This window comes from Uloborus diversus, chromosome 1 (genome assembly GCF_026930045.1).
Source record: "Uloborus diversus isolate 005 chromosome 1, Udiv.v.3.1, whole genome shotgun sequence".
Lineage (NCBI taxonomy): Eukaryota > Metazoa > Arthropoda > Arachnida > Araneae > Uloboridae > Uloborus > Uloborus diversus.
In genome coordinates, this window is record NC_072731.1 from 9314187 (window position 1) to 9330167 (window position 15981).

At 33.3% G+C, this 15981-nt stretch overlaps 1 protein-coding gene across 2 annotated transcripts in view; it reads left to right on the forward strand.

Moving 5' to 3' along the window:
• The window catches only part of LOC129227930 (rap guanine nucleotide exchange factor 4-like), a 196090-nt gene that overhangs the window by 128936 nt on the left and 51173 nt on the right, over window positions 1-15981 (forward strand). For both annotated transcript variants that reach the window (XM_054862554.1, XM_054862561.1), the window contains 6 exons: window positions 843-921; window positions 4311-4420; window positions 5638-5723; window positions 10043-10121; window positions 11964-12108; window positions 14967-15058. In XM_054862554.1, coding sequence (XP_054718529.1) covers window positions 843-921; window positions 4311-4420; window positions 5638-5723; window positions 10043-10121; window positions 11964-12108; window positions 14967-15058 — 591 coding nt within the window. The remainder of the gene's footprint in view (window positions 1-842; window positions 922-4310; window positions 4421-5637; window positions 5724-10042; window positions 10122-11963; window positions 12109-14966; window positions 15059-15981) is intronic.

Consider the following 15981-nt stretch of genomic DNA (forward strand, 5'->3'; position numbering starts at 1 on the left):
AAATATGTGACAGCAGAAGAAAGAAAATCAATGCTTTATTTTAATTGCCTCGATTATTCTTTGCGGCCTGAATACTGACCCACAAAGAATTTGGTTAAACTTGTGATTATGATGATTTTTTATAGTAATGATACATTAATTTCGAAATTGTTCATATTTTTCCAGATTTATTTTTAAATGATAGCCTATTGAAGTTTAATGAACATAAATCAAGATAAAATCTTTTGCTGAATCATCGAAAGCTAACTGAAAGAATACGACATTTATTTTGCAATGTTTCAAATAAATTATAATATGTGATTTATAAATGATTCTTTTCCATTTGAGTTGATTTTTTATCATTAATTTATGGAAACATTACCAGGAACCGAATCAAAACGAATAAAACTTATTTTTTCTCTCTCATCAACTGATTTAGTTTTAAGCGGTTTTTTTTCTCCTCTGAATTTTTCTAACGGTTTATTGGAAACCTATTATTTTACCACTAAAACGTAGTAATTTCGAAATGATGTTTCTTGAAGTTAAAATCTGGAATATTTCAGCAAATGAACGAACTATACAGGTTTTTAAATTGATTTTTTTCTAAAATTCAAAACTGAAAATTATTCTAGATCAAACAAATTAAAACTATTTAAGGGTTTTTATTTGAATGTGCTGTCATCTTACATATTTACGAAAGCGTAGTTTTAATTTATAACTTTCGGATTAAACCGTCCTGTCCAACGAATGATGTAATTAGTAGCAGCTCAAAATTTGTTAGTAAATGACCTGCAATAGTATCGAAACAGAAGCATTTCAGCTAAAACTGAGTTTTTTTTTTTTTTTTTTTTTTTTGTTTCTAGGGCAGCTACAATCGTTACTAGGGAGAACAACTGCCATTTTCTTCGAGTTGACAAGGAAGACTTCAATAACATCATTAGGGTAAGTAGTAAAGTAACTTTTTATGTCTTTCGTTTTGAGTGGGTAAAAACGGTGTTACATAGCGATATTTTGGAGAACCTTACTAGTATTTAATTTGTTTTGACAAAATTTTAACATTAATAATTGTTTATTTATCACTACTGGTACCCGCACGGCTTTGCCCGTAATAGAGAAATTAAAAGGTTTTTTGGTTCGCCTGTATATTTACGAATAATGTATGATGAATTTCCTCGCCAATTGGCTTGTACCCATGTTACGGTTCCACGTTATGATAATTTCGTATCTTGCCAACTGGCTTGTACCCATGTTACGGTTCCACGTTATGATGATTTCGTATCTCACCAATTGACTTGTGCCCATGTTACGGTTCCACGTTATGATAATTTCGTAATTTACTTGTCCGTCTTATGATAATTTTGTTCTTAAAATTGGAATAGACAAAGAACCACATCGAATTTTCGAAAAATCGCTTCGAGGTGCACACCCCCATGCTATAAACTAACTTTGTGCCAAATTTCATGAAAATCGACCGAGACTTTCAGCTTTATTATTAGTAAAGATTACTTCTGTTAACTATTGACATTGTTTTTTGAAGAAAGCAGAAAAAAAAATGTGCAAAAACTATTTTTGAAAATACGTAAGAACGGTGGAGGAAAAGTAATTTTTAATTTCTAGTAAATTTATGTTTGGTATTTTACTAAAATGACAGGACATTTACTACAGTATATAAAACCTGCAGTCATTTTTAAAAATACAAATACATATATATGCGCACTGCACGATATTTCTCTCTTTTTTTTGTGACAGTAAGTTCTTTCAGAGAAGATGAAGAGAAACAGTGAATCATGAATTATTTGAATATACTAATTTTACCGCAAAATGTATACCTCTCGCTATTTATTATCTTCACTAATAATAAAGCTGAAAGTCTCTCTGTCCGGATCTCTGTCTGTCAGGATCTCCGTGACGCGCATAGCGCCTAAAACCGTTCGGCCGATTTTCATGAAATTTGACACAAAGTTAGTTTGTAGCATGGGGTGTGCACCTCGAAACGATTTTTCGAAAATTCGGTGTGGTTCTTTTTCTATTCCAATTTTAAGAACAAAATTATCATAAAATGGACGAGTAAATTACGAAATTATCATAACGTGGAACCGTAACATGGGCACAAGCCAATTGGCGAGAAAATTCACCAAACATTATTTGTAAATATAGAGGTGAACCAAAAGACCTTTTAATTTTTCTATTACGGGCAAAGCCGTGCGTGTACCACTAGTTACTAAATATTTTGCTACATTTGTTCTACTTCAAACATGTGAGATATTTATGTTTCCTTTACCTAAACCCTTGAATTACTTTGCTCAACAAGATTCTTGAAGGGAAAACAAGAAGTCGATTCTCTTCAAAAAAATTCTGGATATACATTGATTTCAAAATTTAATCAGGAAACTTCTTACTTTTCTTTTCCCAATTAATATACATTCATAATTGTTTTTAAAAGTAGACTAAAATCATAATGTTTAACCCCGTTCTTTTTTTTTATTTCCATCTTTCTCTCTCTTTTGCCTCACAAAATTCAGAAATTTTGATTTAAGAATAAATAATTTGACATAAACTGACATTTTTTTTAAACCTTAAGTTTAGAGCGCAAATAACTCTCGTTTTATTTCTCCCTATTGATACATGCATGGCTTTGCCCGTGGTAGAAAATTAAAAGTTCGTTTGGTTTGCTTGTATATTTACAAATAATGGATAATGAATGTCTCGCCAATTTGCTATATTAATTTTCTCGCCCGTGTTATGGCAATTTGCTCGTCCACGTTATTATAATTCACTCGTTCATGTTATGATAATTCACTCTTCCATGTTATGATGATTTACTCGTCTACGAATGATAATTTCCTCGATAAAATGTTCTTAAAATTTAAATAGAAAAAGAACAAAACCTTATTTTCAAACAAGAAGTTCCGTCTAGAACTATACGAGCCTACTTTCCCGTATACCGTACTACTTTCTAGTACCTGATCAATATTCTCAAAAATAGCTAAAATCGCAAATTGTTTCAAACATATTTTTGCTAATTTCTAGGAATAAAGTATTTCCTCACACATCTAAAAAAATTAGATGCGTAAAAAAAGCACCTTTTAAACAAAGCAGCTAACACACTTTTTCCCTTAAAAAAATTCTTTAACATCTTTCAAAACGAAAAAATAATAATTAAAATTAATAAGCTTATTAAAATAAATACATCATATCCAAAAAAAAAAAATTGTTTCTTTTTCCCCTGTTGCCAAAAATAATTTTTTAATTGAATTAATACACTTACCAAAATAAATGAATACAATAAAATGTCAACTTAAAAAAATACTTTTCATTGTCAAAAAAAAAAAAAAAAACAAAATCGTCTGCGCATATCGTTATGTAGAAACATAAATGACTTCGAGTTTATTCGCCGAAAATTGAATACCTAAATTAAAACTTTAGCGTGAAAATAAAAACAAATCATGTCAACAATAATTATTTCACAGTGAAAACCTTAGCTGCGGAGTCGGAGTCAATCTCATTTTGGGATAAAGGAGTCGGAGACGAATATCCAAGAATGGGAGTCAGTCATTTCTCCTCCTTGTATAAATTTTTGCCAAAGCTACGAAGTCAGAGTCGAAGTCGGGGAGTCGGAGTCCGATTAATTGTCGGGCACAGGAGTCGGAGTTAGATGCCTTTAAATTCTCGGAGTCGCAGTCTGGAGTTTGGCGTCAAGAGCTACTTCCAACAAAATTTGTTAGAAATAAATCCGCCTTCAGGTACGGAATCTACATTGACTTTCAGTTTCCCCGTAGGCGCTAATGTTAAGTTTTTTTGAACTGTTCAATATTGAACAAAAAATAGTTCAAATCAAAAAGTGAAATATGGGAATGAGGTGTCCTCGCCGAGATCTTTCGAACAAAAAAAAGTTTGTTCGATTTGGACTATTCATTCAAAAGTTATTAGGGGGGGGGGGAGAGACAGACCGACATTTTCCCACATCTCAACACCCTACTTTCCAATTTTTAATTTGTCGATATTTATTTAATTATTTTATTTATTTTTAATTTTTTTTCGCGACATTTTTAAGATGCATTAAACCTTCTTTCATGCTTTTTTCTTCTTTTTCTGACTTTTACTGGGAAAGTAGGCTAAAAAGTGCTTTGAACGGCTCATCCCTATGATACGAACGAGTTGTGTGCCAAATTTTATGAAAATCTTCCGAACGGAACGCAATGCGCGTAACAGAGATCCAGACATGCAGACTTATCGCTTTATTATTAGTAAAGATTTATGATTTCTACCATGCTTTTCATCCATTACTGCTGCATTTAGTATTTTCTCTTCACATTTCAAGTACATTTCAGGACGTAGAAGCAAATACTGTTCGTCTAAAAGAGCACGGACAAGATGTTCTCCTCTTGCAAAAGATCTCTACGGATGGAAAGGTTGCTAATGGAACACATTCTCATTATAAGTATGCATGACTTCCAATCTTGATTCAGTTGATATCGAATAAATTTTTTTCCAATGTTTTGCAGTATTCCGTTTTTTTTTTAAGTTTTACTACGAAATTATGTTTGAAGTTAATGTTTATATTGTTTCCTATCCTTTAATTTTACCTTTTAAAGGATGAAACATTTGTCATCTTTTTAAAGAAATTTACTAAAATTTATGCTAATCTCTACGGATGGATTTTTTTTCCTTTTTTTTTAAGTGTTCGGAAACATCTTGATTCAACTCGGAACAAAAGAATACAAACTGAGATACGAAGAAAGAAAGCATACTTTATAAAAGTACAAAAAATAAAAAGATGCGAGATTAATTATTTTGAAGCTCACTAGTTAGTACAAGGTTCATACAACTAAATATATATAATAAATAAAATTGGTGATATTTTTTGAAATTGCTAGAAAAAAAAAACATAAAATAAGTATTTACTCTAAAATGGGCTGTGAATTAAACGCTGAAATGATAACAGACAGAAAAAAGTATGAAAAAAAAATGTTATTTATCAGTGAAATGAACATCACAAAAATCTCTACTTATATACTAGTTATAAACTTTTCCACTGGGGAACAATTCAGAGTAATATAGTTGATAAGAAAAGGAATTGCAAATAGCTGTCCTTGTGTATTAATAATAATAATAATAAAATCCAAAATAAAGTCGATGCGAAATGTTATTTCTGATTCAAAAACTCTGCTGCTTCTGTCACAAAAATATTCTTTAATTTTTCTTTAATTTTATGCTGTTTGAAAAGCAAAAGTGATTTTTTTTACATGTTCGTATATATATATATATATATATATATATATATATATATATATATATATATATATATATATATATATATATATATATATATATATATATATATATATATATATATATTTTTTTTTTTTTTTTTTTTTTTTTTTAGGAAAGAAAGTCTTCGCGGTTTGGTGAAAAGATAAAACAAAAGCTAAGGAAATCGGATAACATTCAGAAAAAAAATGAAGCTTGTTTTAACGATTGATTACGAGGAAAAAAAAACTTTGATATCTTTTTAATAGTACAACACGAATAAAAGAAAATCATATATGTTTTAAACTGCGCAGCGATTTATCTAGCCATGCCAAATATGAAATAAAATAATGTATGATTTAAGTTTTGGTGTTTACTTTTAATACTTAAAAATGATGTGTATTATAGGTATATGGTCATGGCTGGAACTCCACAAAAAATGTTGGAGCACCTCTTGGAGACCAGGATAGATCAAAGAAATGAGGACGCAACCGGTAAGATTGAACGCTGATGTGAGTTTATTCATGTTCAAAATACAGTTACTTATTTCGCTATTCTTTACAAAAGAGGCCAACAATATTTGCGCTCAATTATGTTTTAGGCCGAACACAGTCTAGTGATTAAACTAGTGATAGTCTAGTGGACTCTCACGGACTTGTGATCAGAGGGGTACAAGTTTGACGAATCACCGACAGCGTACGTTCGGGATGCGTGATTCAGTTATGTCTGTGGGTCCAAAAGAGTTGTGGTTGTTCGTTTAGCAGTTTACCATGCTTAGAAGAAGTTAGAGAAACTTTACTTCTTCTTTAACCTCATATGCAACTTGTGCGTTTGGAGATGGCTGGTGACGCCATCTCTTGGTGGTTCAGTCAGTTGTCGTCGGTCTGTGTTAGATACAACTTTGACCCATCCACTTGGTGCATTTTTACAGACGACCAGCTATTTATAGGCACTGAACGTGCAAATGCCAAATTAGCAAAGTGCTTCAACATTTGAAAAATAAAGTAATAAAATAAAATTTATAAATAAAAACGGCTTTATAAAAAACGGCTAATTAAAGAAAAAATGTTTTCAGCAATTAAAACAAAAATGATAGTACGTTTTATAGTATTTCTCATTCAATTTTTGCCACAGAAATGTAAGTTTACACACATTTTTTGCTTCATGCTTACTTAAAATTTTCATTAATATTTAATGCATACAAATGCTCACATTGTAATCCTTAACTTATCTGCTACCGTAAAAAGAGGCCTTTTTTTAAAATTCCCATTTTGTTCTTTAATGAGATATGGAATACCTAGTACAAGATGCAGAGCACGTTTTTCCCCCCGAAAAGTGACAGGATTTTTTAAAATACTAGGAACAGTAAGCAAAATGTACGTTAAGGGACTAGTTGGATTTCTACAATTTGTGTATTATCTTTTTTACGTGTCATGTTTTGACTCATTCATTATGACTTCAATATATTTACGATACTATGGTTTTTGTTGTTATTATTGCACCACATGCTGTGTTATAAATCTCAGGAAAGAGATAAATACCCGCATTATACGTATTAGCTTTACATTTTTCGCCTTATGCATGTTTAATGTATCTTTAAGAATGCTTCTTTTTTTTTCATTTTAACAAGTAATGTATGTTCAAACAGACGCACTCATCTATAAAATATGCTGAAATTATGTATCTGACCAGGAAACATCACGATCAAGGAAATTCAAAAAAATTCCAAATTGGTGGCATTCGAAAGAGCATTGGAAAACATGTTTATGGCACTGAAACTACGTGCCCTCGTGACCACGTTTTCGAAATATGATGTCTTAAAAATTGCCGAAATTTTTAGTAAAGTCGCCAAATTTAGCGAGTTTTGTTCAGAAATGGAAGGTACGGCGCGAATTCAACATCTGCATCTGACAAGACATTTCACTTCCATATTTGGTCACCACCAATATATTATAAGCGCGTGAGAAATATCGCATTAATTCTTTACTCGGGGTGACTACCATGGCGCGGGGTGTCGTGGCACAGACTGCGGCATTGAAATTTTTAGGGGCTTGTGTTCCGGGATATTAACGTGCAACTGTATAGGGGAAAACGCCGCAGCCCGAAATATTTGTTTTATTTTATTGTAAAAACAATGGAATTTTTTGTTATTCTTAAGACTGTTAAAAACTGATGTTTAAAACATTTATGCTTCTGCGGGTGAAATATTTCCACTGAAAGAGTTTTCTCGATGATGAAACTGTTTTGAAAAAAATATGATAACCGTAGAGAAAGGGTAAACACACTTTAAAGTCTCTTTTTTTTTTTTTTTTGAAAAGTCGTAAATCTGAAGTCTTCAACAGTATCTAAATACGAAGAAAACGACATTTTTAAAGATTTCAAACCATGTTCTCAAATTAAAAAAAAAAAACGATTTCTGTCAGTTATTTCCAGTGTGTTTTTCGTTATGTGTATCGTTTTCAAGTTATGTGTAAACCCTCGAACAAGTCAAATAAAAAAAACTGTATTAATTTTTATTTTGCTCGTATTTGAATTCCCTTTTAACGTGAAACATAATTGGTAAAAGTGACTTCAGTATTTTTAAAAATGACTAAATAACATGCAATATGATGTGCATTTACGTTATAGCGACTTTCAGTTGCAGTGACAGACTTTTTCGAACTACAGGGGTTGTTGTAATGAACGTCGACTATAAAATTTTTGATAAGAATCTGTTATGAAGTAATTTCCGACATCGTTAGTTTTGCTGTGCAAATTTTTGACATTTACTATCCGTTGTTTTTTTTATTTTTTAAATTATTATTTTTTTCGATTTTAAATTAAACATTTTCGCTAGCAGTGGTCAGACAATAAAACTTCATGAATGATAATAACTTTTGAAAAAATAAATAAGAGCTGGGATACTACAATACATGATCATGTTCTTTCAACATCAAAAACTATCCATTTTATTTTCAATATATAAGCTTTAATAGGCATGTTTTTTTTTTTACTTATTCATATTAATTCTCGTACATAATTATTAATTACTTACAACACATTTCATTACAAGAGTACAAACTTAAATTAGTTAAGTAAAACACACTTGAAATGCACTTAAATTCTGAAATGCATTATTATCACGATTACAAAGTTAAATCCTACGTTCAATTTCGTTATAAAGTTGTAGCTCCTCTGGATAAAGCTCTCTAGTTTATATTTCACAGGCTTCATAGTTACTTTTTAATTTTACCCACACAAGTAAAGGGTTAATTCGAAACATCGTTTACGCGCTTTGCAGATGACCAGAAATGGAAATGAGAGTCTTGCTAGACGCAGGCGATGAAATCACGTGGTATTTTCCATTTCTAGCCAAGTCTTTAAATTTGGCGAATTTTCGTAAGATTTCGACAGACTTTGACCCCCCATATCTCAAAATCAAAAGGACGAGGGCACACAATATTTGGGTCAAATTTTTTTCTAAAGATACTCTTTCGAATGCGACCATTTTTAACTTTTTTCATGATTACTGAACTCGTGATGTTTCCTGGTGAGTATGTTTGTAAGCATTACGTATGTGTATGTGTTTGCGTGTATCTATGAATATGGCAGTGAATGGTATGCATGAACGCAAGCATAAAAAGTCATACAAATAAATTACACTCACTGACCAACGAATTAGAAACCCCAAGATCAATATTTTATTGGATCACCTTTTGCACGGATAACTGCTCTGATTCGTTTGGGCATCGAGTCTACAAGCTTCTGGAGTGCATTTAAATCCAGAGAATATCATGCATTGGCTATGCATTTTTTAAGATCTTGTAAATTAGATGGAAGAGGAGAGTGTTGTCGGATGTGTCTTTGCACCATATCTCATACATTTTCTATGGAGTTAAGATCCGGGATATGCGATAGCCAGGGAAGGTGTTGGAAGTCTGATTTATGCTCAGCTACCCCAACTTTCAGCACTTCTAGTACGGTGTATAGTTGCATTATCGTCCATGAAGTTGGGGAAGATGGCTCAAAGCCGGTAGGCATTCATATTCCGCCGCATGGTGAAAAATCTGCGATGTTGCATAAGTCGTGTTTACCCGAACGGTACCGAGTTTCAATCAGTCACAGTGAAGCAGCGGTGAAGCGGCACGGCGCAACCAAGCGTAAAATAAGAAAAATGATACATATCTAAAAAACTGAAGGTATGTAACTTGTGATTAGTCGAAGATCAGTTTGTTTTAAAAATCAATAATATTACGTTATTACAAGGCTTACATGCTTTATGCCCCCTGGTTGGGCAAAGCGGGTTTTTCAAGTATTTATAGTGTTTGATAATAAATAAATATTTTATTTAAAATAATGCAAAAATTGCATTTTATTTTGAAGTTCAAGAACCCTACTAGGAAATAAAACCGAAATCGTTGCGATAAAAATCCTAAAACTGCAACTTTCAAGCGTTCTTTGCCAACCTACCCGCTTTGGGCCATCCTCCTTTATCCGTAGCCTTCAAGATAAAAATGCAACCTTGCAGGATGCACTTGATCTGCCAGTATATGTAGGTACCTCATGGCTGTTTGTTTACATTCGAGGAACACCAGATCACCACTTCTATGCCAGAAGAACATGCTCCATATCATGATGCACCCTCCAAACTCTTGCACAGTGCACGCATTCGAATGCAAATCTCAAAAGTTTCTAGTTCATTGGCCAGTGAGTGTAGCAGCTCTATTTTCTAACTTCATTTACAAAGATGATAATTATTATTACTTTGCTGTGTTAATAATTTTGTGTAATAGCATTCTAGTAAATTGCATGCATTTATTTCCTTGTTTTCCAGACACATTCCTAGAAGATTTTTTATTGACTCACGTGATATTTATGCCAAGTCACCAATTATGTCCTGAGCTTATGAGACAATATCCTTTTATTACCATTTTTTCTTGTTAAACGCAAAAATATTTCATGTATTATATCGCAATGTAAAATACTATTATTCATGTGTAACATTAAACATCACCACTCATGTGCAAAATATTATAAAATAAAGTATACATTTGTTTATTTGGATCTCGTTGATCCGAATTAAATTAAGACTTTGCTTAAAAAATTGTATTCACCAACATAATAATTTAAAATTATGATGACAGGATAGTAACTAGAAACACTCCAAACCTACATTTTATTTTTCTTCTATATCTAATAAACAGAAAAAAAGTATAGAGTGCGGGAAATTTTTCGAATTTTGACGGATTTGCACGTTATGAGGAGTGTTGAGTCCATTTTAACTAGAGAGGGGTAATGTCGTTCTTTTTGATGATCCGTTCATTGTTTTGATCCGTTCATTTAACTCAATCATTTGAAAGACTTCGTTTATTTAAAAAAGTCGTAGGTGATCTCTCTGCCCTACATACTTACGTACATTCGAAATATTTCATTAAATCAATAATATTCTTTGAAGGAAAAATAACTACAATCATCTAAAAGTAAGAAAATGTGTCCATGAAAAAGTTATCAAAAAATATTTTATTTGGGATCACATGTAGACAATTAAGTTATAATAGTTCAATTCAGATAAGAACAATTAAGTTGCTTTTTCGTCAGTGGGTGGGAGTAGCATACCCTAAAAAGAGCCTCACAGGTTTTGAAACGCGTCGCGAGCGAGCAAATAAACAAGGCGAAAACATTTCGTGATATATTATGCAGCAAATGTTGAAGTAAATACAGAACTAATGTTCTTTAAAGCAATTCAGAATAAGATTTGAAAAAAGACAAGATGCCATAAATTTTAACAGAATTATCGCAGTTACAGCCAATTAACTGTAAACTGGTTTCAAAGCAAAGGTTTTTTTTTTTTTAAGAGAACATCTGCTTTTAAAATTAAAACTGTCAAAACTGACCTTTTTTTTTACCAACAAAACTAACACGTGTCAATCATGACATCTACCCAAATGAGTTCGTTCCTTGAAATATTTCTTTCCCAGCTACAGCATTATATACAGGGTTTCCGTTTTAACCTGCAAGACCTTTATTTTCGCAACCGTTAATCACACATACATACTTCCAATTGCAAAAATGTTCAAAATCAGATGCCGAGTTAAGATGTTGAACGTTTACAGAAAAAAAATAAAAATGAGTCAAAAAATACAAAATTTAACTTTTTATACAGTTTAACTTTTTATACCTAACTTATATTCAGGGAAATAATCTCCATTAAAAAATAAGTCCAACACAAAAAGTTTGGCATTAGTACGACCAATATTCACCTAGATATGAAACGCAGCGTTTTGTAACTTACACCGCTTTACACTCGCCGTCAATAACCCTTTTTGGGGGGCATGCAGATGTTCCTAAGGGGGTCTTTCACACCTTTTTGGGGAAAAATCATTGTTAATATCAATACAAACTCAAGTGGTTTAATAGTTTGGCAAACACTTGGCGACATATCGCCAAACTTTTGGTCGCCAAGTTTTTCATCAACTTTCCGACAAAAAAAATTGTCGTTTTTTTATTATTTGGTTTTATTTTGGCCCCTATTGGAGATATTTAGAGAGTTAGCCAATGAATCATATTAAAATGTCCAATATTGCGAAAACTAATCTGTTTAAAACGCTTTTTTGCTTCAGTTCGCAACAAACTTGGAGCAAAAATATTTAAAATGTTGCTTTGCTCCTCCAAGGAGTAAAATGAAGTCATGTGATGCACACATCAGCTCGTCTGAGAATGAATTTATGCATTGGAGTTCTCCTTGACAAACTAACCTATAGGATAGACGCAGCCAACTCTAGACAAGAGAAGGAGTTTATCATAGCTAACAAGAAACGTGTCTTGCAGTTTGTACAAATATGGGCATCGATCATTCGATCAGCTTTTTTTGAAGATTCTAGCATAGCAACTTTTTTACAAGTAAGTAGGTATAAAAAAAAAAGTTTTTTTTAACTGTCTTAGAAGAAAATAAAAATTACTAATCTGTAAGTTACACTCTTAAGCCAGGGCTAAGGCAGAACTTCCAAGCAGATTTCGAATATTAAGGTTATGGCGTCCAGAGACCGTATCTTCTTCCTTTTTATGGACTCATCAGTCTCGAGCTGTCAATAACCGAGCTATAGGCATATATCTTGACATTTAAGACGAGATAACCTTTAACCTGGTAGCAAAAATTAATTTAGCAATCCAGCGAGAATTAATAAGCAATGGTGCTGCTCAACTCGTAAAATGAAGGCAAAAGCTTCAAGTTTGGTCATGGCTTAAGGGTGTTACTTACAGCTTGTCACCAAAACCAGTGGTTCCCAACCTTTCTGAGCCTATCGACCTCCTTTTTAAGGCTGACTGACATCTACCTCGCCCCCCCCCCTTTCTTCTTTGAAAACAAAAACAGAAAACGACAGTTGGTGCTAGGAAACATTGTTATTATTGAAATATAAATTTATAATAAAGCAACTTTATATAACATCTTTTAAATTAAGAAAAGTAATAAGAAAATAAGTTGTCCTATTGCGATTTTTTTTTTTTTCAATTCTTTTGCGAAACGAACCGATAGGTACTTGTAGGAGAATATTTAAATAAAATCTTTGACGTACTTTTCCATCAAAGCTGAAGTATATTTTTCTTCCTTGATCCTGACACTTAAAATGTAAAAAATATATATACTATATATTAATTTTAAACAGGAAAATTCATAAACTTGGCAATGAATGACGAAATACTTCCTTGAGATTCAACCGAGGTGTGAAGAGGAAGCTCTTGGAATTCAATTAATTTAGCTTTTTAACTTGTGATTCCATGTCTGAATTTTGAACAAACGGTTTCAATTTCGATACTCGCCGATTGTATGTTATTTTCTCTTTTAAAGACTCAGCGCCACCCTATCGCGTCTCAAGAATTTATCGTCCCCTTGAAGAGCCAAGTTGCCCCTTTGGTAGCGATCTCCTCTAGTAGTCCTGGATATGACAGCACTTCTGTAAGAAAGTTTGAGTAGGGAGAATTTTTGTTTTCAAAAATGTTTAGCAGGTGTCTTAGAAAGTGTTTTGGACTTGGGTGGACATCGGCCACCTTAAAGCCCCTATATATACGACCCGACGCATCAGCATAAGTTCAGCCATTTTGGATCGGAGCGCGGGTTTGAGTGGTTGTCTTTTTTGGCATGTTGTCGCGTTGCTGAGTTTTCACTGGGAACAATTATTAGCTGCTCGAGAATTAAATATTATTTTTGGCTAGTTTGGCGAAACACGAAACTATTCTCTGGTAACCCTAACAGTGCAACAATGAAAAATCCGATCCAAAATGGCTAAACTTAAGCTGATGCGCCGGCCTTTCTATATAGCGGCTCTAGGCCACCTGGTCCATTCTCCTGCTATGACGTAATCAAAGATGGCTGCCGCTTACTCTCATAAATTTCCAGCACGTCTGTAGAAAGTTCGTGAGGCAGAATTTTTCATTAAAAATGTTTAGTATGTTTCCTAGAAAGTACTTTGGATTTGATCGGACGTTCGCCACCTGGTGCATTTTCCTGCTATGACGTCATCAAAGATGGCGGTCGCGCTCTCTCGTAAGTGCTCATATCTATGTTAATACTTGACCGATTCGCATGAAACTTGCACATTTTTGTTAGAAATGTCCCCTAAAAATAAGTGAAATCATTTTTTTAATTTTTTTTTTCATGTTCAACCATCAACAGCTGATGGGTACTGCTCAAAAATGGTACTCAAGAGTTGTTTGTGTGAAAAATATTTATTTACCGTTTTCACTTAATATGACTAACTAATCAACCAGAACATTTGTTTCTCGCCCCCTTTTCGGCGACGCCCACAATAGCAATAGAGCGCGTTGTTGTTTTTCCAAGTGTACAGTTATATGATGTGTAGTGAATGCAACAGAGGGTGGATTTTGAGGAAGATAAAAATGTAAGCATGTGAGGGCATTTCATTTTAAGAATTTATTGCCGATTCTCGCTGGCTTGCTAAATCAAGTTTTGCTCCCAATTTGAAGGTAAAATTTAGCTTCAATGAGTGGACATCTGTCTCCAGCTTGGTAGCTTGGTTATTGTTCATTACAGACTGATGCAGGGGCGGACTGGGTCCCGCAAGAGTGCACCAACTTTAGCCTGCAAAGGGGAAAAAAATAAAAGGTGCAAAAAAAAAAAAAAATAATAATTTGAGTTTTGACATCTGGAATTCAAATTATGTTTTTCGCAATCACGAGTGTATGTGTCATAGGCGAGTGTGTTTGTGTCTGTGTGCAGGCATGAGTGTGTGGCTATGTGTGTGTGAAGGTGTGTATGTGTGTGTATTTGTATATGTATGCGTGTGTGAGGAGGATATGGAAACCACCTGGAGACGGTATTCGCTAGAGGAGCAGCATCAAGAGGCCGATCGATGATAGTGCTGCAGAGGAAGTCGGGGGAAAAATAAAATTATAGGAATTCTAAACAGTCAAATGAGAACAATAAGCAATGTGATTGCTCAAAAAAGCGAAGTGGAATCGCACAAGTTTGTTAGAGCAGAACAAAAAAGCCTATGGGCCGGCGGACCAGTCCGCCCTTGGATTGATGAGTCCCTAACAAGGACGAAAAGAGTCTGCGGATGTCATAACATAACCGGGCTGTTGGTGTATGCTTGTAATGAAAAGCAGTTTCATCTGTGTGTTTTTTTTTTTTTTTTAAATCACTAAAAATGATATTAGCATATTGAATTTTTATCAACGAGTTCATTTCTTGATTCTAAGAGCAATTTCCACAAAATATTCATTTTCTGAATATTTTATAGGAGCTTCATGAGGCTGTAGCAGAAGATTGTCCAAAGTTTGGGCTGCACGAAGAACTATCTGTAATATCTAAAATTTTAGAAACAAAACAAAAGTAAGTATCTTTTAATCCTTTTTTTGGAAACAACACGAAATTCGTTTTTAATGTCTGAAGTCACAACTCCATAGAATTTTTTGCAATTAAATGAAAGATTGTTGCAGATATTATATATATAAAAAAGCTAATGGTTTTCAATCAGGCCTGACATCCATAACTTAGTCGATAGATCCTCTAAACTTAAATGACAACAACCATGATGAAATTTTTTTTGATCACTATAGCGGCACTCGCACGACTTTGCCCATAGTAGAAAATTAAAAGGTCATTTGTTTCGCATGTATATTTACTAATAACGTATGATGGATTTCTCGCCAATTTGCTATGTTAATATGCCCATAGTCGCATATGGTAGTTTGCTCGTCCACGGTGTGGTTATTTGCTACTCCACGTTATGGAAATTTACTCGTCCATGTTATAATAATTTGCTCGTTAAAATGTTCTTAAAATTGGAATAGAAAAAGAAAAAAATCGTATTTTCAAAAAACTGCTTCAAGAGGCTCCCCCCTATGCTACGATTTAGTTTTGTGCCAAATTTCATGAAAATCGTCCGAACCGTCTAGGCGCTATGCGCGTAACAGACATCTAGGGATCCAGACATGAACAGGAACATATGACTACAGACTTTTAGCTTTATTATTAGTAAAGGTTATTGAACACAGTTTAGTAAGTCAAAGAAAGAGTAAACATGTGTTGTGCTTAAGAATTTTTTTTTTTATTTTTTGAACAATCTATGTTGTTTATTGTAGTCATAGTTCATTGCTATTTTGTTACATTAATTTCGGAAGCTTTGCTTCCGTCCATTTGTTATACTGAGAGTCCATAACTATATGACCCTACTTTAAAGTTGTCCAGCGGTGAAACTATTGCTCAGAAATTATCGAAATTTTGTGTTCAACACAATGACGGGATGGATGCCA